An 18269-nucleotide genomic window follows, 5' to 3' on the forward strand; every position below is an offset into this window, starting at 1 on the left:
AACCCCAGTCCTCTCCCTGGGATCTGACCTCTGAAGCCCAAGCCTCAGCTACCAGCCCCCACCCACCCTGGCGGGTGAGCAGACAAGCCTCTCGGGCTGGTGAGTGCTGGTTGGCACCAATCCTCTGTGCGGGAATCTCTCCGCTTTGCCCTCTGCACCTCTGTTGCTGTGCTCTCCTCCGTGGCTCTGAAGCTTCCCCTCGCCACCCCCCATCTCTGCCAGTGAAGGGGCTTCCTAGTGTGTGGAAACTTTTCCTCTTTCACAGCTCCCTCCCACTGGTGCAGGTCCTGTCCCTATTCTTTTGTCTCTGTTTTTTCTTTTTTCTTTTGCCCTACCCAGGTATGTGGGGAGTTTCTTGCCTTTTGGGAGGTCTGAGGTCTTCTGCCGGCATTCAGTAGGTGTTCTGTAGGAGTTGTTTCACATGTAGATGTATTTTTGATGTATTTGTGGGGAGGAAGGTGATCTCCATGTGTTAGTCCTCCGCCATCTTGAAGGTCCCCCCAGATTGTGTTTTTGTCATTAAGTCTTGCATGGCAGTTGCTACATATTGGCTACTCTGTTCCAGAGGTCTTCTTATTCTGGAGTACCAGAGTCAAAGAGAAGCTCCTTTTGGGGACATGCTACTCTTGTGGCAGAAGGCAAACAGCAGAACCTTTTTTTTCTTTTCCTTTGTGCATCATCTAGTTTCACTTGCGCATAGGGTGCCAAATGCAGAGGCCTCTCGCCCGACCCTTCAGAGTCCCTCCCAACCTCCCACTCCATCCCTCCCCCAACCCTCTCCCCCTTGGCAACCACCAGCCTGTTCTCTATATCTGTGATTGTTTCTGTTTCATAGCTAGGTTCATTTGTGTCATATTTTAGATTCTACATATAAGTGATATCATATGGTATTTGTCTTTCTCTTTTTGACTTCACTTAGTATGGTAATCTCTAGCTGCATCCATGTTGCTGCAAATGGCAGTTTCATTCTTTTTCATGGCTGAGTAGTGTTCCATTGTATATATGTACCACATCTTCTTCATCCATTCCTCTGTTGTTTGACACTTAGGTTGCTTCCATATCTTGGCAATTGTAAATACTGCTGCTATGAACATTGATGTGCATGTATCTTTTTGAATTCGTGTTTTTATTTCTTTCAAATATATACCCAGGAGTGGAATTGCTGGGTCATATGGTAGTTCTATTTTTAGTTTTTTGAGAAACCTACATACTGTTTTCTGCAGTGGCTGTACCAATTTACATTCCCACCAACAGTGTACAAGGGTTCCCTTTTTTCCACATCCTCTCTGACATTTGTTACTTGTGTTCTGTTTGATGATAGTCATTCTGACAGGTGTGACGTGATATTTCATTGTGGTTTTGATTTGCATTTCCCTGATCATTAGCAGTTTTGAGCATCTCTTTGTGTGCCTGTTGGCCATCTGCATGTCTTCTTTGGAAAAATGTCTATTCAGGGCTTCTGCCCATTTTTTAATCAGGCTTTTTGGGGTTTTTTTTGATGTTATATGAGCTGTTTATATATGTTGGATATTAACCCCCCTTACTGCTCATATCATTTGAAAATATTTTCTCCCATTTCATAGGTTATCTTTTTGTTTTGTCGGTGGTTTCCTTTGCTGTGTAAAAGCTTTTGAGTTTAATTAGGTCCCGTGTGTTTATTTTTGTTTTTATTTCCTTTGCTTTAGGAGACAGATCCAAAAAAAATATTGCTACGATTTATATCAAAGAGTGTTCTGCCTATGTTTCCTTCTATGAGTTTTATGGTTTCTGGTCTTACATTTAGGTCTTTAATCCATTTTGAGCTTATTTTTGTATATGGTGTTAGAGAATGTTCTAACTTCATTCTTTTACATGTAGCTGTCCAGTTTTCCCAGCACCACTTATTGAAGAGACTGTCTTTTCTTTATTGTATATCCTGGCCTCCTTTGTTGTAGATTAATTGATCATAAGTTCATGGGTTAATTTCCAGGCAGGAGCTCTTCTTAAAATGGATTCCATTTAATATGATGAACTATCTGGGCATACTCACAAATTCTGAAGTTTGTGTAGATAAACGTTAAAAATAGATTAAAAAAAAAGTATTGCGTATCCTCTTTATCATGATGAAAATATCCTTTTCCCTCTTCCAGGCTCATGACCCTAGTTAGCTGTTACGTTACAGTTTCTTTCCTTTTGCCAGACTCTTGTCAAATGCCTTTCTTTAATTTTGCCTAATGATGGGAAGTCAAATTGTTATGGCTTCCCAGCAGGTTCTCTTTAACCTTTACTTAACTCGGAGTTTAACTCGGGGCTTTCCATACTAGATAACTTTTATGGCTATGCACCTAAAAGAAACTTAACATCTTTGACCAATTTTTTTTTTGGTTCATAGTCAGAATGGGCACAGGGACTAGGAAATGTACCACAGGAAGAGAAGGGAGTGTTCTTAAACAAAAAAAAAAGCTACTAAATTTGAGCAATTTCTGGGAAGGATAAAATATTTTTCTTTTACGTGAGCTTAAAGGCTGTAAGATTATGTGAGGTTGGGGACCTGCAGTTATGTTGTGGTTAATGATAGGTTTCAGTGAATGTTCTGAACATAAAAACATAATGAGAAAACACATAAATTCTGATTAAATTCACCCTTAAGCCACAGTAAATAATTTTGGGTGGAAGAGAAATGAATTAAACTTTAAACTTCTTTCCTCTCTTCAGAGGTAGATCACTACCTCAGTAAATTCAACCCATAAATGTACTTTCATTACAATAACTTAAATTTTTTGTCAGAGAAGGAGATTCAGTTAACAATTTCATTCCCTGAACGTGGTAAGTAAGGATTTTGCTGCATCACATTTTGCTTTTGAGAAACCAGCTTCAGGAAAGTCCATGAATTGGTGAGTTTGGTTGTGGGCATTTATCTGTTCTTTTCTTGTAGCAGCAGGAAATGGGGGCATTAAGCACGTTTTAGTTGCCAGAGAGCTTGGCAGGCCTTATAGGAAGGTTCCTGCAGTATCTCTCGGGGGAAGTTGGTTCCCTCAGTAGAAGTAACAGCAGAAGAGAACGTTGTGGGCTGTGTGCAGGGTTCCAGGGTGCGACAGGGCCATGACAGGAAAGCGCTCCTGGCTGCTCTGGGCTTCAGAGGGCTCCACGGGGCAACTTGGGCATTCAGCTTTGGTTCTCAGTGCCTGCCCCTGGTATCCCCTGGTACCTCCTTTGTTGGAAGCAAAGAGGGCTGAACCCTGGTACCTCCTTTGTTGGAAGCAAAGAGGGCTGAACCCTTGGGTAGCCGTCAGTGAAGACAAGTTTGTACGGAGCTGTGTGGTCTCAGGCTGCTTCCAACCCCACTCCGCCCCTTTGGGGAGTGAGGAGAGCCACCTCCCCCCAGGAGCCCTTCCCTGAGAACAGAGACTTTCTGACGAAAGCCACTTTGCAGTTAACTGGTTTTCAGCCAGGGTTTTCTGGGCATTTCCATTTCTCTCTGAAGCCTAGGGCCTGACGCTTCTAGTTCCCTGCTGCAGTTGGTTTAGCACTGAACAGACGCCAGCGTGAGGTACTTGCGCACTAAGAAGGGTAGGAGCGTGGAGTTGATTCTTGGGTTCTTGTTTAGCCCATTCCCCCCATCAACCCTGACTTACACAGTCAGCTTCCGGCCGCCTCAGGTCACTCGGCTTCCTCTTGCCATTTGCCAACATGGGGCCCCCGAGAAGGCAGCCCAGGCTGCAGGTCCGGTAACTGCTGCTGAGATGTATTTTTAAACCTACCCAGAGGGTATTACAGGGAGTTCAACCGAAGCATCTCCTATTTCCCCCTTTGAGCCCTAGAGAGACTAATTCTCCGGCTTCCTAACTCCCTCCTCCCATCCCAGCAAACATTTTCAGGCCCCGGTTTGGGTTTATCGACAACCATGTGTATAATTCATGCAAGACAGGTTACAGTGGAGCGTGTCACCTCTGCTAGTCAAGCATGGCTCGGTAATGCTGCTCCGCATTTTGGCCAGGAAGCAGGTTTTATTGGTGTTCGGGCCTGATGTCTTCCTGTCCGGAAGCCTTCCCCTTCCCTTGGTGAGGTTGTTTTGGCAAGCACCATCAGGGAAAACCTACCTTCCTCTTGTCCAGTTGGATAAATGGGTTTCAGGCAAAAACCGGCCATTGTGTAAAGCAGAAGTTCTCGGAGGATGGGGGGAATGTTAGCTGAAGAGGGTTTTCCCTGGGCAGTGGGAGGCGGAGACAGCCCGGGTAGGCAGTGGGTGCCCAGGCTGAGCCCTGGTGCTGCAGGGTGCTTCGTGGTGGTGGTGCAGTAGCATCTTGGCCTTTTTAGAACTGTGGGATGCTTTGGGAAGAGAGCGCTTCTTAAACTCTTTAGTAAAGAGTGTCATGCTTTTCCTATGCCATTGTTTTCATATATCCTGAAATAATGGGGGTGCTGATGCCAGAGAGCTGAGAAGTGAAAGGTTCATTGCCTCCATTTATTGGCCTTTTCTACTGGGTTTTCTGTGAGATCGAATAGAGGCACTAGATACATCTTAGCAGGAGCTATTGGGAGCACAGAGAAGGAGGTGGTGGGACCTGAAAAATAGAAGTTAGCTCCACAGTGAACAGGTTGGGGGAGGGCGGTGGAGAGAGCAGCACAGGGGAGACCTTCCCAGGGGTCCAGGGTGGCTGAGGTGGAATGTGCGTGGGAAGTGGGAGAGAGAGGGGGCAGCTGTGGCTGGGGAGGAGGCCGAGGCAGGTCCAGGAAGGCTTGCATACTATGCTGGAAAGTTGGGTTTTATCTGGAAGATTTTTAAGCTGAGGAGTGAAAGGGTACAATTTTAGTTTTAGAGAGTTGATTTTGACCTCACTATGAGGATAGAAGTAGGAGAGGCGGGAACGATGCAGGAAGCCCGGGGGATGGGTTATCACATGACCCACATGAGAAATGGTCAGGGTCTGAACTGAGGGGGAGAGACACACCGGTGAGCTGGTGAGGTGGGCACACCTGGTGAACGACTGGACCATGAAGGCATCTGACTTGAGAGAGGAGTGAATGGCGGTATCTCTCTCGAAAGTGGGAAACAGGAGGAAGAGCGGTTAAGGGATAGAGGAGAGGATGACTTCTCAGCAAGCATTTGTAGAACTGGGTTGAATGGAAACCATGAGCCTTATTCCAAGGCAAGGGCCCCCAAGATGTGTGCTTATTTTCCTTACAGGAGAGATTTTGGGCCTCACAAGGTGTTACCGGTGAAGATCCACCAGCCCAACCCGTTTGTCCCAAGTGGAGAGAATATGGATCTGCTCACGTCGCATAAACAAGATTACAACCCGTACCCTGTCAGTCGAGTGGACCCCATCAAACCTCGGGACAGTAAATATCCATGCGGGGACAAGATGGAGTGTCTGCCTACTTATAAAGGTGGGAGAGTGCTTGAGGGGCAGGTTGGGGGAAGGACGGGCTGAGCCTGAGTGCTGGCCAGGAAATGGGTTTTATACACACACCCCCTCAGCGCAGAGGTTGTGCAGAGTACTTTTTTTTTTTAAACATCTTTATTGGAGTATAATTGCTTTACAATGTTGTGTTAGTTTCTGCTGTATAACAGTGTGAATCAGCTATATGTATACATATATCCCCATATCCCCTCCCTCTTGCGTCTCCCTCCCACCCTCCCTATCCCACCCCTCTAGGTGGTCACAAAACACCGAGCTGATCTCCCTGTGCTATGCGGCTGCTTCCCACTAGCTATCTATTTTACATTTGGTAGTGTATATAAGTCCATGCCACTCTCTCACTTCATCCCAGCTTACCCTTCCCCCTCCTCGTGTCCTCAAGTCCATTCTCTATGTCTGCATCTTTATTCCTGTCCTGCCCCTAGGTTCTTCAGAACCGTCTTTTTTTTTTAGATTCCATATACGTATGTTAGCATATGGTGTTTGTTTTTCTCTTTCTGACTTACTTCACTCTGTATGACAGACTCTAGGTCCATCTACCTCGTTACAAATAACTCAATTTTGTTTCTTTTTATGGCTGAGTAATATTCCATTGTATATATGTGCCACATCTTCTTTATCCATTCATCTGTCGATGGCCACTTAGGTTGCTTCCATGTCCTGGCTATTGTAAATAGTGCTGGGCAGAGTACTTTTTGTGGCCAAATCTGGCCTGCAGCCTGTTTCTGTACAGCTAGGGAGCTAAGAATGCTTTTTAAATTTTTGAATGCTTAAAAAAAAATGAGAAAAAGACTATTACTTTAGAACATGTGGATAGTAAGTGAAATTCAAAGTTCAGTATCATGACTGTGTTTTGCTGGAACACAGCCACACCCATTTGGTTTCTCTGTTATCTATGGCTACGTTTGTGCTACAGCAGCAAAGCTGAGGAGCTGAGACAGAGACCATATGGCATGCGAGGTCTAACACATTTAATATCTGGCCGCTTACAGAAAATACCTGCCAACCCCTGCCTCAGTTTGCCGTTCCCATCCTATATGAGGGAAGCATTTCAAGTTTAAGCTTAGTTGGGTTCCACCACTGACTGATAGATTGGTTCATTAAAAAAATTATGAAAAAGTAACATACAGAAAAAATGTACAAATACATAATGATACAGACCAGTGAATTTTAAGTAAATACACGTGGAAACAGGAGGCAGATCAAGACATATAGCATTGATACTCCCTTCCAGTTACCATTTCCACCCAGGATAGAACCATTATGCTGACTTTTAACTTCATAAATTAGTTTTGCCAGTTTTGAACTTCATTTTAATGGGACGATTGCGTTGTTCATTGAGCACCTCCTGCATTCCAGGCATGGTATTGGGAACTGTGCAGGAAGCATAACGACCTGCCCTTGACTTGATGGTCTAGTAGGAGAGAGAGGGTGTGGAGTGGTGGGTGTGGTAGCGCAGGCAGCGTGTCGCTCACTCCGTGGAGCACGAGCTGCAGGGCCGAGAGCTTGGGGATGGAGGCCCGCTTTGTGACCATTAACTTTGCTGCTTACGATGCACGTGGCTGCCTTAAAAGTATGTGCTAAACTGTTCCTGTGCTAAACTGTTCCTGTCACATGTCTGTGGGTGTCTATGTGATTGTGATGATAATGGCTTTTACTTAGCCATGCCAAACACTTAGCCAAGGGGAGGTGGGGAGGCTTGAGGGGGTGTAGGAATCTTCCTGAAGCCCTTCCAGGAGCTCTAAATCTATTATTCTTGAAGATTCTGCATGTGGCTTAGCTTCTCTGCTTTTTCTTTCTTTGTGTGTGTGTGTGTGTGTGTGTGTGTGTTTGTGTGTGTGTGTGTGTGTGTGTGTGTGCGTCCTTTTACTTTCTTACCTTCAGAGTCGTCCTCTTCCACGCTTCTGTAGCCGCCTTCTGCCAAGCCACATTCTGGATATTGTCATACCCCTACATGGCTCCACCTTCGCGCCCTCCACCGTCGGGTCCTTCTGGCTTGCTCCCCTATTTACGCCCACCTTGGCAGTCCTTGGCTTCACTGGGATCTCCAGCCCACTGATGCCTCAACCTTCCTTCTCAGCGTCAGCCCCGCCTGTGCCTGTCATACAGCCTATTCCACGTTATATCACTGCAGCCCGTCTCTTACTCCCTCTCTCTTCTGTCCTGCGGTTGCTTCCTCCTAGCAGCAACTGAACCCTGTCTTCTCCATGTCTACACCTGGACATGGGCCTGAGCATCGCTCCGACCTTGTCAGCTCATCTCCGTTATCCACAGAATGGAAGCAGAGAGGGCTTTTGCAGACGTCAGTCTCACATGACCTCTGCCTAAAACTCCTTAAGTAATTATTATGGCTGTTAGGATAAAATCCCACACCTTTACCAACTCCTCTGCTTCCTTGCAGATTTGGTTCCTTCTCCCTGAGCCCCTCTGCTCCGGCCACAGGAACTTCTTTCAGTTCCTTTGCTCCATTTCTTTTCTGTCTCAGGGCATTTGCACTGCTCTTCCCTCTTTAGAGAGCTGTCCTCCTGTCTCCGGTCCAGCATCATCCTTCAGCGAGTGGCGGAAGGATCACACCTTGAGAGGGAGTCCCAGACCTTCCCCCCGTGCCAGACCAAACACACCCTGTTAGGTGCTCTAAGAGTGTCTTGTACTCCCTTGTTTTGTAATTCATTTTGTAATTTTGTTTAACATTTGTCTCCTTGGCTAGACTGCAAGCTCCTGGAGGGCAGGGATCTTTTTCTTTGCCCGTTACCCTCAACAAAGCAGGCACCATAGCAGATGTTTTACTAAGGGGTCAGCACAACCAGGCGTGTGGTGGGGTGGCACTCAGGCCTCTGCAGGGCTCGTTTGTCTCCCTTTTCATCCAGTGTTTACAGGAGGGCCAAAAATGGACACTGGGCAGCAGGAAAAAACAAAGCCGGAGTGAGCACTTGCCTTCACCGGGGGAGGGGGCAGGGACTTGGTAGGGCTCATCCAACTACATCCTCTACTTTCTACATCCTCCCTATGGGCTGCCTGGATTTACAAATCTTGGAATAGTTAGAGATTCTTCAGAACAACTGCCTGCTCAGCTCAGTTTTCCTTCCCCGCCTTGCCCTACGTGCAAGGAGAGGTCTACGGGTGAGAAATGCTCCTTGCTTTCCTTAGGGGTTGGCAAGGATGGAGTAGCCTAGTGGTGTTATTTTAAGGAAAGTCCCCCCACTTCCTCCCACAGAATACTCACCCCTCAAAATCAACACACAGAAAAAAAAAACAACAATCTAATACTTAAGTTTTAATCTCTCCTACCTCCAGCTCTCCCATATTCCTCCCCTTCTCCAAACAGTTACATCTCAAATTGCCCTCTGCAAACCAGAGAACAATATTCCGCTGCTAAAACTGAATCATGGCTGACTTTTCCCTACTGAGAAAGTTAAGATTGAGAAAACCCTATTTTCTTCTCTTTTATTTTTCTTAAACTTCTGGCACCTGTTAACTGTTATCTACTTACACATATTTAATGAATGTATACCAGTGAAGTAGCAACAGTACTCTTCTGAACCAGGCATGCTTAGACCCTTTGGTTTTTTTTTTTTAATTTATTTTTGTCTGCGTTGGGTCTTGGTTGCTGTGCGCGGGCTTTCTCCAGTTGCGGCGAGCGGGGGCTACTCTTCGCTGGGGTGCACGGGATTCTCATTGCAGTGGTTTCTCTTGTGGCAGAGCACAGGCTCTAGGTGCGCGGGCTTCAGTAGTTGCAGCATGTGGGCTCAGTAGTTGCGGCATGCAGGCTCAGTAGTTGTGGTGCATGGGCTTAGTTGCTCTGCAGCATGTGGGATCTTCCTGGCCCAGGGATTGAACTCATGTCCCCTTCATTGGCAGGCAGATTCTTTTTTTTCTTTTTTTAAAAAATTTTTGGCTGTGTTGGGTCTTTGTTGCTGCACATGGGCTTTCTCTAGTTGCGGCGAGTGCGGGCTACTCTTCGTTGCAGTGTGTGGGCTTCTCATTGCGGTGGCTTCTCTTGTCGTGGAGCACGGGCTCTAGGCGTGTGGGCTTCAGTAGTTTTGGTGCATGGGCTCCAGTAGTTGTGGCTTGCTGGCTCTAGAGCACAGGCTCAGTAGTTGTGGCACACAGGCTTAGTTGCTCCATGGCATGTGGCATCTTCCCTGACCAGGGATCAAACCCGTGTCCCCTGCATTGGCAGGCAGATTCTTAACCACGGTGCCACCAGGGAAGTCCCGACCCTTTGGTTTTATTCTGGCTACATATGTACTTGAGGGTGGATTTCATAGTTCTCCTCTGAAATTCAGGTTTAAAAAGAAACAAATCAGTTTGTAGTCAAAGAAAACATATTTGTCATTAGAATTCACCTATAGGTGTCAGTTTGCGACCTATGTGTCTTACTAGTTTTTTGAATAATACTTGCCATATCATATAATCTCAGTGGTTTATTTTTTCCATTACACCTATATGATATAGTGGCTTCCAAAACTTGGTCTTGAATGCCAAACATGTACTCACAGTTTTTAGCACCGGAGATGCAGCAACAAAGATGTGTTTAGTGAGGGAATAAATGAACGAATTGTTCTGGATCACTGTTTACAAGGGCTCCAGGTGACACCGTTTGGCATTAGATTTGCACAAATCCCCACCAGGTCTGTTACTCTGTGGGTGCAGGCCAAGAGCAGGAGTGAAGGTTAGAGAAGACCCATGACATTTACTCTGCCCTTTGGTTGGTCCTGCACAACCTCATGCATCTTCGAGGGTCCACATCCTTGCCTTATCTCTTGGTTTATCACTCATTTGATGACTTGTTTCTCTTGTGGAAAAAAGAAATCAAAGACCAAGGTCATTAAATATATGTATTTCAATGGGTGCATCTATATTATGTCTATATGCTCTGCTTACTATCGTTCCATAGGAAAAATATTCAAAGTTTTCTCTTACTACTCTTATGGCCAGCGCCTTCCCTGGGCTGCAGAAAACCACCTGTAATATATGCTCCAGTAGCATTTGGTTGTAATTTTGACATTTTCAAAACACTGTGCAATTGGAAAGATTGAGAGTGTAATTAGTTGATACTCAGCTTTAGGTTTAGCTAAGTTTTTTTTTTTTTTTTTTAAAGGCACATTATTGAATGGAATCTCTTTTAAAGAAGTTCTTGCCAATTATGCACATGACACTCTGGCCCTGAAGGGCTTTTACTGGTGGCTTTTCAGGCGTGTGAATCGTTTGTCATGTGCAATTCTGAGGTTTTCAGGGTCCTGTGGAGGTTTTTTGTAATATATGCTGGGTGGAGGAAGTTAGGAGGTTAGATAATAATGTGGTTTCAACTGTATTGTTGGGTATCAGAAATCACATGAGGCAACTTTCAGTTTAGGAACCTGTTTTCTTAACACTTCATCCGTCACAGAGGAGGGCCAGAAAACCCTGTCCTACCCACCGCCATGCACCTTGAGGCAGTGTGTAGGCATCTACAGGTAGATGACCCCATTTCAGTGAGACTTAAAGTCTGAGGGGGAAACATGTGGTTTATATTCAGCGAGATGGTTCCCTGTAAGGCCCCCTAATGCTTTCAAGATGCTGATAGAGCCATTAATGGCTCTTGGAGAAAGATTAGGTTTTCAATTAAAATGAAGCCAATTTAAAATAAATAGTTGGTAGTATTATTAGCCTAAAATAAGCTTAAGAGTGTGCCTGGGGGGTGGGTATGTCAGGCCTTACAGAGTGGTAGAGTGAGGCGCTTGACAAATTCTCTTCCCAAAAAAGCAACAAAATAGTAAAAAACCAACCATTTTAGGACTCTGGAAGTCAACCAAAGGCATACAACAAATTGAGAACCATTTATTCAAGAAAAACTACTAAACCTTGTTATGAACAGTGGGGGTGTGTGGTGTTTTATCCTGGGGCTGCTTCCATCACCCCTCCCCCAAGTTCCATCCGTGTGGTAGTTCTGCCTGGGCAGGCTGGGCTGTGAAAACCAGATGCTCTGCTGCCAATGGGGGCTGATTGGAGTAAAGTACATACCCAGGCATTCCAATAAAAACAATAGTGGTATTAATGGCAAAACAACCAGGGAAGACAACTTATGCAGTTAGTCTGAGGTTGCAGTACTGCTTGAAGCAAGCAACAGTCCAGTAGAACAGTCAGAAATTTACCAAAGAGATCCAGAGTATGAGACAGACACAGAGTAGGCCTTGATAAGCTCATACATATTCCTGGTGGTCTGGAAGACTGTGCATATGGGCAAGGCAGTGTGCAGGCTCAAGAGATCAGAGAAAGGGTCTAGTTATTTACTCATCTTTCCTGGCTGAATATGATGCCTGGTGCATGTGCAGAGGAGACAAGAGACAGCCCAGCAGAAAATAAAAGCCAGGGAAGACTTGTTAACTGCCTGATCTTTGACTATATTCTCCAACCCACACACAGATCCATTAGCAAATGGTGAAAGCCTTAGTGGCTTAAGGTGATTAAGTGTAACTTCTGGTTAATCATAGGCTGATTGCTAAACTATGCTGATAGAGGGTGGCTCTTAGGAACCTAGGCTTAAAAATAAAATCAATTAAAAAGAAAAAACTCAGCAAAAACATCAGTGGCTGCACATTGCAGGGGAGATAAGACTCTGCAGAATTACTGAGACAGGTCACTAAACAAACAGCAAAAACTATTCCCAGTGCAAGATCAGAATCCAGGGTTGCTGCGGCATATTGTCCAAAGTGTTGAGTTTTTAACAAAAAATGATGAGGCATAAAAAGAAACAGGGAAGTGTGATCCAGGAAAAAAGCAGTTAATAGAAACTATCTCTGAAGAGGCCCAGATGTTAGACCTAGCAGACAGATATTTCAAAGTAGCTATTATAAATATGTTCAAAGAACAACAGGAAACCATGCTTAAAGAAATAAAGGGAAATATAACAACAATTTCCAATCAAATAGAGAATACTATAATGGGAAATCCTAAAAATAATTGAATGAAAACTCTGCAATTGGAAGGACAATAATCAAAATAAAAAAATTCATTAGAGGTGCTTAATAGCAGATTTGAGCTGACAGAAGAAAGAATCCATGAAAATGGAGGTCTCAGTAGAGATTATCCAATCTGAAGAATGAGAAAAAATTGAGAAAAATGAACTCGGAGACTTGTGAGATACCATTAAGTGTACCAACAGACAGATAATGGGAGGCCCAGAAGAAGAAGGGGCAGAAAAATATTTAATTGTCAAAACTGTTAAATTTGATGAAAAATATTAATCTGCACATCCAAGAAGCACAATCCAAAGAGAATAAATGCAAGGAGATCCACCCCTATTCACATAACAGTCAAATTGTTGAAAGCCAAAGATTTGGAAAAAAGCAAAAGAGAAACAACTTATAACATACAAGGAAATGGCAATAATAACTAACTAACTTCTCATCAGAAACAGTGGTGTGACATACTCAAAGTACTGAAAGGAAAAAAAAAAACCTGTCAACCAAGAATTCTATAACTATTAAAGATTATGCTTCACAAATGATGGGAAACTAGGTGAGAAAGTGGCATAGACATATAGACACCACCAAATGTAAAATAACTAGCTAGTGGGAAGCAGCTGCATAGCACAGGGAGACCAGCTCAGTGCTTTGTGACCACCTAGAGGGGTGGGATAGGGAGACGCAAGGGGTGGGGATATGAGGATATATGTATACATATAGCTGATTCACTTTGTTATACAGCAGAAACTAACACAACACTGTAAAGCAATTATAATCCAATGAAGATGTTAAAAAAAATGATGGGAAAATATATTCCCAGATAAACAAAGACTGGGTGAATTTGTAGCTCACTGACTTGCCTTACAAGAAATAATAAAGGAAGTCCTTCAGGCTAAAAGAAAATGATACTGAATGTTAACACAAATCCATGCAAAGAATAAAGAACACTGATAAAACTGCTTATATAGGTAAATATATACTTTTCTCTAAATTAAAAGACAATTACAGAACCAATAATTATAAAACTGTGGGGTTTATTCCAGGAGTGCAAGATTGGTTTAACATCAGCAAATCAATTAATGTAATATACTATATTAATAAGGTAAAAGACAAACCTACATGATTGAAAGCCACAGATAAAGCATTTGACAAGATCTGATACCCATAAAAGCTCTCAAGAAACTAGGAATAGAAGGAAACTTCCTCAGCCTGATAAAGTGCTTCCACAAAAACCCCTATAGCTCACATCATACTTAATGTGGAAAGACTGAATGCTTTCCCCCTAAGATTGGGAACATGGCTAGGATAGCAGTTCTCACCTCTTTTATTCAACATTGTAGTGGAGGTTCTAGCCAGTGCAGTAATGCAAGAAAAACAAATAAATAAATGCATCTAGATTAGAAAGGAAGAAGTAAATCTGTCTTTATTCTCAGTTAAGATAATCCTAAAGAATCCACAAAAACCCTACTAGAATGAATTCATCAATGTGTCAGTGTTGAAGAGCAATATATAAAAATTAGCATTGAAAAAATATATATTAGCATTGAAAATCTGAAAACAAAATTAAGAAGACAGTTTTCATAATAACCTCAAAATGAATAAAATATTTGTAATAAATTTAAAAAAATAAATGTAAGACTTGTACACTGAAAAGTACAAAATAGTGCTGAGAGAAATAATATGGAAACAGGTAGCGAGAGTCCATGTTCATAGACTGGAAGATTCAATACAGTTAAGATACAGTTCCACCCAAATTTATTTATAGATTTAATGCTATTCCTATCAAAATTCCAGCAGGCTTGTTGTTGTTGTTCTTGTTGTTGCAGAAATTGGCAAAGTGATCCTAAATTTTATATGTGAAAATCAAACCAAAAGAGCTGAAAATTTGTCTTTTTGACAAATGGTGCTGACATATTAGATATCCACATGCAGAAAAGTGAGCTTAGGCCTTACTTCACACCATACTAAAAAATTAACTCAAAAAGTGTTAGAAACCTAAATGTAAAAGCTAAAATTTTAAATCTTTTAGGCTAAGACATAGGGAAAAAACTGAACTTTATGAAAATTCAAAACCTCTGTGTGCTTCAAGAGATACCAGCAAGAAAATGAAATGATAAGTGATAGACTGGGAAAAAATATTTACAAATCACATATCTGCTATTGGACTTGTATCTAGAATATGCAAATAACTCTTATAACTCAAAAATAAGACAAACAACTGTTTTAAAAAATGGGCAAAAGATTTGAGTAGATATTTTACCAAAAAAGACACATGAATGGCTAATAAGCACATATAGAGATACTCAACATTTTCAGTCATCAGGGAAATGTAAATTAAAATACGACGAGATACCACTAAACACCCACTACAGAATGTCTATAATTAAAAAAACAAACCATAATAACAAGTGTTGAAGATGTGGAGAAATGAGAAGCTTCATACATTGCTGGTAGGAATGTAAAGTGGCACGCCCACTTTGGAAGAGTTTGCAGTATCCTGAGAAGTTAACATAGATTTAACATATAACCTATCAATTCTGCTTCTTGGTATCTATGTAAGAGAAATGAAAAGATATATCCACACAAATACTTGTCTATCAATGTTCATAGCAGAAATTTGCATAATAGCCAAAAGGTGAAAACAACTCAAATGCCCATCAACCGATGAATGGATAAACAAAATTTGGTATATCCATATACTCTAGTACTATTCAACAATACAAAGGAGTGAACTGATATATGCTATGACAGGGATAAACCTCCATTACTTGCTTAGTGAATGAAGCCAATGCAAATCACTACCTATTGTGCAATTCTATTTATAGGAAATGTCCAGAAAAAAGCACATTTATAGAGACCAAGAACTGATTAATGGTTGCCCAGGGATGGGAATGAAGATTGCAGATGGGCTTGATTGATAGTTTTTGGGTTGATGGAAATGTTTTACAAATAGATTTTTAAAATTTATTTTTTTATTGAAGTATAGTTGATTTACAATGTTGTGTTAATTTCTGCTGTACAGCAAGGTGACTCAGTATAACTAGATTTTGATTATAGATAGTTGCACAACTCTGTAGAAGTTATTGAATTGTGTATGAACGATGGTACATTTTATGTTACACAAATTATACCTCAATAAAGCTGTTTAAAGAAAGTGTGCCTGTGGACTCCACTGGTGTTGGCTATATACCTCAAAGACTCCTGGGAAGCTGTTTTTGTTTTCTTTGTAAAAACCTCTTGTAGGCAAGAGGTAAATTCTCTTGTAGGCAAGAGAATTCCCTGTGGATTCAGAGTTGGCTAGCCAACACAATGCCCTTATTCCCTTGGAGTGCCATATTTGATTTGTGTGGATTATAGGGACTTAATGGCTGTCACTCCACAGATGACCAGGGAGGCCTGGTAGGTCTGGCTGGTGGCCCAGCAGTGGTGGGTTGTGAACCCCCTGTCTCACTGCCCTGCATGTACCTTCCCAGTCACTCTTTGCTGATTCACAGAGGCCACCTTCCCCTTAGAGGAGTGGAACTGTTCTTGGATCAGGGTAAACCAACGGTTGGACTTCTCTGTTGGAATCGATTCCCTGGATCCTCCCATGGCCGTGGACCCTCTAAAATCCCTGCATGCAGCATTGTGGGTATGATGAGACTCCTATAAATTTGTCTCTTCTGCACAGTAGCCCTCAAATACCACAAAGTTGGAACACCAAGGCCTTGGTTGAGGTGGTAGCAGGGATCTACTCTGTTCTTTGTCTCAGGGAACATCTCACTGGAGATTGGCTTGTGGCTTTGGGGCTTCTTGGAATACATGCAGGTTGAGTGACTGGATTTATGAGTGATTACCACTTCTGCTTTATTTTCAGCTGATTATTTACCCTGGAACCAACCAAGACGAGAAATGCTTCGTCTGCCACGCAACTACCGGCCGGCGTCCACCAAGTTTGATAGCCGAACCACACACCAGGATGACTACTCCATGAAGGGCCTGGTGAACACCATGAGCTGTAAGCCTCTGGCTGCACTCAAGCTCTGTAACATCCCCCTGGAGGATCTGACAAACTACAAGATGAGCTACATGGCCCACCCCATGGAGAAACGCTATGTGTATGAGCCGGAGAAGTTCAGACCCTGTGAAATCCCCATTGAAAGCCTTACCACTCACAATGAGTCATACCGGGGCCTGATGGGAGAGCCAGCCAAGAGCTTGAAACCTTCAGCCAGGCCTAGTGCCCTAGACACGCCATTCTCTAACACCACCGAATTTCGAGATAAGTACCAAGCTTGGCCAACGCCCCAGATGTTCTCCAAAGCTCCCGCCACCTTTGTTGCTCCTGAAGAAAAGATGGACCTTCTGACGACAGTGCGGGCCCACTACACGTACCCTAAGGGTGCCCCAGCTCAGTCCTACCGACCGGTGCTCTCGGTCAAGAAGGGTGGCCGCTTTGAAAGCTCCACCACGACCAAAGAGGACTATAAGCAGTGGGCCAGCATGCAGACCAAGCCAGTCAAGCCCATCCCCCAGCTCAACCTTCCCACCGAGCCCTTGGACTGCCTGACCACCACACGAGCCCACTATGTGCCCTGCCCTCCCATCACTACCAAAAGCTGTAAGCCCCCCTGGTCTGGCCCCCGAGGAGATATCCCTGTGGAGGGCCACACCACATATACCACCAGCTTTACTCCTAAGGCAATGAGCAGGTGCCTGGCTTCATACCCTGAGCCTCCTGGCTACATCTTTGAGGAAACAGATGCTTTGGGGCACAGAATATACAGGCCAGTTTCCCAGACAGGTTCTCGGCGGAGCAGCCGTCTTTCTGTAGGTGATTCAGAAAATCCTAACCAGCAGGAGTTGACAGTGTCAGCTTGATTTTTAAAGATTGTAATTTAGAAATTGCACACTACTTTTAAAAGCAGATGATTGAGTTATTCGTTGGACAAAAAAAAAAAAAAAAAAGAATTCCCCAAAATGAAAAAAAAGAAATCTTCACCATCGTTTCCAGCACACTTGAATAAAATGAGAATCACTTGACTCAAGGAAAATGACATTTAATCACTGGCTAATTAGTCCCCTTAACCCTCCTTCTGCTGTCTCCCCCTCTTGGGTCCTTTACCGTGTGCTCATGGAATCAAAGCTGGTCTCTGAGGGTTTTTTTCCCATCCAGAAGTATTTTATTAATTTAATCATTGTATTAATTGACATTATGATTAACCCTTGCCAAGTATGAAGTGCCGAAGAATATAAACTTTATTTTGGGGGGATTGAATCTGCAGGTCTGTGTGTTCACCCCACATGCTGTCTACACAGAGAGCAGGCTGTGTTCTTTGCAACCTTCGGGGAGATTTCAGCCTGACTCTCTCATTGCCTCCGCGTCCTGGTGGGAGTGCCTTGGGCCTGATCTGGAGTCTTGTTTTGGGTTCTCTCTGCCCAGGGCTGCTGCACAGGGCATCTTTCTACCTCTTCATATCATGACATATGAGCACGAGCAGTGTTGTCTGCCAGTCGGCAGCTGGCCCTTGAGCTGTGAGCTCTTCTAAATGCTCAGAACCTGGAAAAAATGGCCTCAACTTGGGCTGGTTCCTGGACCTGCTTGTCCTAAAATGACAGTTGTGACCAGACCTCTCACAAGGCTTGACACAGTGGTGAGCTGGATCCTGTCCTGGAGAAAGGGCTGGAGGTTTCTCTTTGGGGCCTAAGGTTTGATCCTAAGGCTAAGTAGTTTGGAGATTTTTTTTTTTTTTAATTCAGAAGAGTCAAGGAGGGACTTTGTTCAAGAGGGCCCAGGCCTGGATCAGATGGATTCAAGGTCTGGGTGAGCCTCATACAGAGGGATGCAGATTGACACCTGGGATACCCTCCTCTCTTTTGAGTCTGTGGAACCCTAAAATATACTCCATGGTCTCAGAGAACTGGGGAACAGTGTGGAGGG

At 43.6% G+C, this 18269-nt stretch overlaps 1 protein-coding gene across 1 annotated transcript in view; it reads left to right on the forward strand.

Moving 5' to 3' along the window:
• SAXO1 (stabilizer of axonemal microtubules 1) overlaps positions 1–17209 on the forward strand; it is a gene marked incomplete at its 5' end in the record, with an annotated part of 145942 nt that extends 128733 nt beyond the window's left edge. The window contains 2 exons of the mRNA XM_007176788.2: positions 5168–5370; positions 16206–17209. Coding sequence (XP_007176850.2) covers positions 5168–5370; positions 16206–17209 — 1207 coding nt within the window. The remainder of the gene's footprint in view (positions 1–5167; positions 5371–16205) is intronic.
• Positions 17210–18269: the final 1060 nt, after the last annotated feature.

Source organism: Balaenoptera acutorostrata, chromosome 6 (genome assembly GCF_949987535.1).
Source record: "Balaenoptera acutorostrata chromosome 6, mBalAcu1.1, whole genome shotgun sequence".
Lineage (NCBI taxonomy): Eukaryota > Metazoa > Chordata > Mammalia > Artiodactyla > Balaenopteridae > Balaenoptera > Balaenoptera acutorostrata.